The 5,600-nt window shown below is 36.2% G+C and overlaps 1 protein-coding gene across 1 annotated transcript; it reads right to left on the bottom strand.

Moving 5' to 3' along the window:
- Positions 1–1,127: 1,127 nt before the first annotated feature.
- Positions 1,128–4,088, bottom strand: LOC113308198 (chaperone protein dnaJ 6-like). The gene is made up of 8 exons (XM_026556677.1): positions 3,760–4,088; positions 2,673–2,771; positions 2,481–2,582; positions 2,310–2,369; positions 2,108–2,214; positions 1,944–2,026; positions 1,608–1,689; positions 1,128–1,517 (listed from the first exon to the last, which is right to left on the bottom strand). Exons 1-8 carry the CDS (start codon positions 3,859–3,861, stop codon positions 1,292–1,294), a joined length of 861 nt encoding a protein of 286 aa, XP_026412462.1. The 5' UTR covers positions 3,862–4,088; the 3' UTR covers positions 1,128–1,291.
- Between the last annotated feature and the right edge of the window lie 1,512 nt (positions 4,089–5,600).

The following is a 5,600-nucleotide window of genomic DNA, read 5'->3' as shown; positions in this document are numbered from 1 at the left end:
AAAAAATAGATTGATCTGGAGTGCAACCACAAATGGAGATTTCAGTGTAGCTAGCTTCAGCAACACAATGTATCAGAAAGAAGTTCCCTGTCAGGAAGTAGTATAAAACGATTTGGAATGCTTGTGTTCATCCAACAATTGCAAGTAATGTCTGGAAAATAGCTAGAGGTATCTGTGCCACTGATAACAAGCTAAAAAAGAGAGGAATGCAGTTAGTTTCCAGATGCTATATGTGTGCAGATGAAGAGGAAACTCTTGAGCATATCTTACGGAGCTGTGATTTCAGTGTTAGATTATGGCTCTGGATCTGTGGTGTTTCCAAATTCAAAAATCCTAGTTCTTTTCATGACATTTTGGGGTTGGCTAAGCATAAAAGCTCTGTGATTAAAGAACTATGGATAGCAGTTGCTTATATTACCTTGAGAGAAATTTGGTTCTTCAGGAACAGTCTGGTGTTTGATGAAGAGATTGAAAGTTTTGAGATGATTAAGAAGAAAATAGTCTTCTTAACTGGAGAGAGTGAATGTAGATTAAAGGGCTCTATGAAGAATGAAGATTATGACCTCCAGATCTTAAGCTTTTTTGGAGTTAAATACAGACAAACTTATAATGTCAGAGTGATAGAGGTTTTCTCTTCTCACTGCACCAATGATCTTGATTTGTTGTGATGGAGCTTCCAAAGGAAATCCAGGTGTGGCAGGGTATGGGTTTGTTGCAAGAAATGGTGCGGGGGGATTACTAATAGTTGTTGCAGGTGGAGTAGGTGTAGCAACAAATTACTTTGCAGAAATTTTGGCTGTAGTTTGTGCTGGGGAATGGGCAATTCAAAATAACCACTTTGAAATAGTTTTCAGATCAGATTCAAAAGCTGCGGTCACGGCATTTACAACCAAGAAACTGTCATGGTTTATTGTAACCAGATGGAACAAAGTATGTGACAGCTACAGGGAGTACAAACTAGCAAAGGAGGGCAGTGGCTTGAATAAGAATAGTGTGAAAGTATACACAGACACCAGCTCACTCATTTTGGAATCACCATTTCAAACTTATTTTAGATTTTATTAATTTTGCTTTAAAATTTTTGTAAGCATGTTGGCTCCTTTGTAATAATTTGGTGGTGATAATAGTTAATAAAATGCAATTTTGATTGAGCAAAAAAAATCTGATGAGCACAAACTGCAGAAGACAATCAATGTAAAGTTGTTGCACATAGACACACATAAGAGAAAATCAGGTGCAGATCATTCAAAAGCAAAAGTCGCAGCAATATTTATAAAACGTTATTACTTATTTACTTGTGTCTTCCCTTCTTAGTCTTCTTGCCGCTTTCAAGTCTTTTACGTGCAGCTTCAAACCCGTCTTCAGAGGGTTCAGCAGATTCAGATTCTGACTTGCTTCCGCTATACCTTGACACCATGGACGAGAACATAGAATCAAACTGTTGTTTCCTTTGGCTCCTTCGCTGAGTAATCACCGCAAGAAGATTCTCTGATTCTGCCTTTGGAAGTTTGTTAGATCTGAATCAACAGATTCCAATGTGAAGTTAGCACATGTCATAATAATATGAAAACAATCCCTACATGATAATTGCACAAAAGATAACTTACTTTTTTTTACGTTCTGTTGGAGGTTTCATTTCATCAACTTGTTTCACCCAACGCTTGTAGGCTTTAGTTTCCTTGAGCTCATCTGTACCGAAATGAGAAGACTGTTTAACTCAAATCTGAAATATGGCAAACTAAATGAACACTAGGCCTCCGGAATTTAGAGAAAACTAGTTCAATGGCACTTGAATAATATTGATTCACTGATTATATGTCCTTGATAATAATTGAGAAACATTAAAGAAAGTCCCTTCTAAATTATCTGTGTGAATTCTTGAATACAGCTCATTCATATGCTAAATGATCAAGATTACCGAATAGGTAGTAATGGCTACTTACCAGCAGCTATTGCCTCATTAAGGATATCTCTAAAACGGTGTGAATCCAACTTAGGATCTGAACAGAGCATTGAACAGAAAACCCTAACCAAAAGTGGATGCTCTAGTCAGTAACAATATATTCTATAGCAAAGCTCGTGACAGAATCACTCAAGACTCATATACCTGTTCATGTTACCCTTGTGCTTCTGATATAGTTCCTTCAAATCCTTAATTTCTGATTCAGATCCTCTATAGGTGGCCTCAAACTCTTCAATATCAGCTTCAGTGACCTGCAAAACTAAAACATACGTAAGCCTTAAAAATAACAAGGGTGAAAAAGAATATCGATTAGCAGTGGAGTTTCTGGCTACAAAAATAGTAAAACCTTTTTGAACACTGTTCTGAAATACTCTTGCATGTTTTGAGCAACATCACCAGCAAAATCCTGTTAAATACAAAGCAAAATGAGAAAAGAAAATAATATTCCTCTTGATCAATCAACTTGGTAGTTTCAAAGCAAAAAAGAACTGGTGGAATAAACTAAGCAGTCACTCACAGCATCATCAACACAACCAGTCTCATCATACAGTGCCCTTTTCTCCTCATCTCCAAGAATTGAGATCACCTTTTGCAGTTGCTGAAATTTCTCTTTTGCTTCCTGTTTACAAAAGACACGAAAACATAAATGTAAGAATATGAGTTAATCCACGAGACACTAAGAATCATAAAAAGAGTTAAACATTGTTACCTCATCATCAGGGTTCTTATCTGGATGAAGGCGCAATGCCAACTTATAGTATGCCTTCTTTATCTCTTGTTGAGATGCCGTCTTCTCTACACCAAGAATCTACATAGGCATTGGGTCATACTAATTAGTGGATTTGCATTGCTGTGTTAAAAACTAAAATTGTACATGAAATGAAGTAAGACACTAAGAACAGAAATTCGACTGCACTTTGTTTCCAAGAATCCTCCCGTGAGTAAACTTGTATAAAGACATCTCAAGCTCGTGAAAGGTTCTCTTACATCGACCAATTTGTTTGAGTGTCTTGGCTTTAGCCGTTTTTCATTTTCCCGTTATATAAAATACAATATAATACTTACGCATTACAGAAAATCATTTTTTTAACCCAACTACAAGACATTAGTCCTTAAAATTCATACAAAACGAGGAAGCATAATAAGGCACTGATTACCATAATATGCCATCAACGCAAAGAAATCTTACTTTCTATGAAGACAAAGTTCACTGCAGCGAGTCAACAGACAGACCCTAGGTTAGGACATTAATAGGCTAATCCGGCTAATCCTTCAAGGATGCCTAAGTCTGGAAGTCTAAGAATACTTATCCATACAGCAAACCTTGATTTGGTTCCTAGGTATAGCAGGCTTTTCATATAGCACCCAACAAGTTCCCCATATTAGATTATATAACCGCGCATTTCAGATTCAATCAATGAGTGGGACATTTCTTAACGTAGAACCCCACTTCAATACCTAAACCCTACATCATTTCCGCACCAAAGTGTACAGAAATTCAAAGCCCGTCATGATTCCGGAAATTCTAGATCCGGGTTTTGGGTTTGTACCATAGGAAAATAAACCAAAACTGAACAAGATAAAAGACAGAATAATAATTCCCAAATGAATTTTAAAATACGCGTGCAATCAAATTAAGAAGATTTCACCTGAACCTAGAGAAAGAAATTCATCCAAAACAAAATCAGAAAAATAATTAGGGTTTCATAAAAATAGAATACTTCAAAAGCGTCGATTCACATCAAATTTATGAAAATAATAAGTAATATATGAAAAAAATGAAATATTTAGATCACCTCGTACAAGCTTTTGTCTTTAGACGAAGAAGATTGGCTGATATCTTCTTGAATCTCATCTTCTGATTCTTCAGAAACCCTAGTTTTCTTCTTTCTACCCATTTCAGTCGATTGAGAGAGAGTGTGCGATAGAGAACAGGGAACTCTTTTTTACCCTAGAATAATAAATAAGGTCTTAGAATTATTCGCAACAAGGCGTGTAATTTATAGATTATAACAAAATTTCCCGCCATTTCTTTTCCCCCAGTTATCCCGAAATTTCATTTCCCCGCCATGACAAAAAGTCATTTCCGTCCTAAAATGTCACTCGTTGGGCTGCACAAAACCGAACCAAGATATTTGCTTCATCATCTTTTTTTTTTTCCTTTTTTTTGTCATTCAAAAACTGAGAATAGAATAGAGTTTCAGTTACATCTGAAGTAGGACATTCATCCCCGTGATATTAGATTTATCTATTAGAAGTGGTCTTTTTGTACAAAAAGGAGGATGACCACCCGGTCAATAAAAGCTAGAGTTGTACATGGGTGAGGCAGATAGAGTTTCATCTAATACCAACTACCAACCCAACTATATCGGGTTTTATTTTCATAACCAACTCCGCCCGCCTAATTTTCGGTTCGGTTTTAACCGGCCCGCTACGGATCGGTCGGTTTCGGATTTTAATCCGCATTAACCCGATTCCAACCATCTCATGTCAAGTACGAAAAAATTTGAAGTTTAACATATATATATATACACACACATTCCATCACTATTGTTTTCTTTGATAAGGTTAATTAAATGAATGAAGAAAACAAATGAAGAAGCCTCCTTTATATGCACACTGACTGAGAACAAAGCACAGGAAAAACGTTTAAAGTAAGGTTGTCAATGGGTACCCATTATCCGGAACCGGAACCGGACCCGGTAGATTTAGGTCCGATTCCGAGTCCTAAATTTGGACCCATTAAAAACTTAGGATCCGATGGGTAATTACTCGATTGGACCCGTGAGTATCGGGTACCCGATTATTCACTCTTTTATTCATGTTTTTAGCAAAGTACAAGTATTTTGCAAGTTTTGGCTTTAATTTTTTTTCTTTTTTCATTTTTTTTTATATTTAATCTTTATTTAGTGCATTAATAAAGAAATAATAATAAATTTTTATAAAAAATAATTTAGATCCAAGCCAAAAGGCGGAAGATTATAAGTTTTTGAGATTTTTTTAATAGTTTTCTTAATATCCAATGGGTACCCGGAACCGGCGGGTACCCAGGATTTTAAACGGGTCCGGTTATGAGTCCACAAGTTTATGAACCGGACCCGATCTTTATAAGTAGGGTCAGGATCCAGTGATACCCGGGAGAACTCAGACCCATTGACAGCCCTGGTTTAAAGAATCGTCTCTTTTTTCTCGTCAGATGTTCGTGCATATATTACTCACAAGCATAATGTGTGGGTTGATAATGATATCTCCATCATGTGTTACCAATAATTTCAATAATATCGGTTTAATTAAGCATTAAAGTATCGATTTTGATCCATCTACTGCTTACAAAGCTGATTCTATCTTATTTTTTTGCTTCATCCATTAAATTGTTTTTTTTTTCTTGGTACAACATCCGCTAGAATTGTTGTTTAAATTAATTAGCACTATCTCATTCTCAGCTAGTTAATGACGATGGTGATCCTCACTTATAATTTCGCCCATTGGTTTCAACTTCCGTAACCCCTGATAAATAATGCACCCACGTATCCAATTTACATCCATTATCGTGTTATTCAATTATTTGGAGGGCTAGGATTAGTTTTTACACTTTCTATCAACGCTCTGTATTTATCGGGCGGGTTTGGGCGGGTTT

Source organism: Papaver somniferum, chromosome 9 (genome assembly GCF_003573695.1).
Source record: "Papaver somniferum cultivar HN1 chromosome 9, ASM357369v1, whole genome shotgun sequence".
NCBI classification, from domain to species: Eukaryota; Viridiplantae; Streptophyta; class Magnoliopsida; order Ranunculales; family Papaveraceae; genus Papaver; species Papaver somniferum.
Note: the sequence above shows the minus strand (reverse complement) of the source record. Positions and strands in the feature narration are given on the sequence as shown.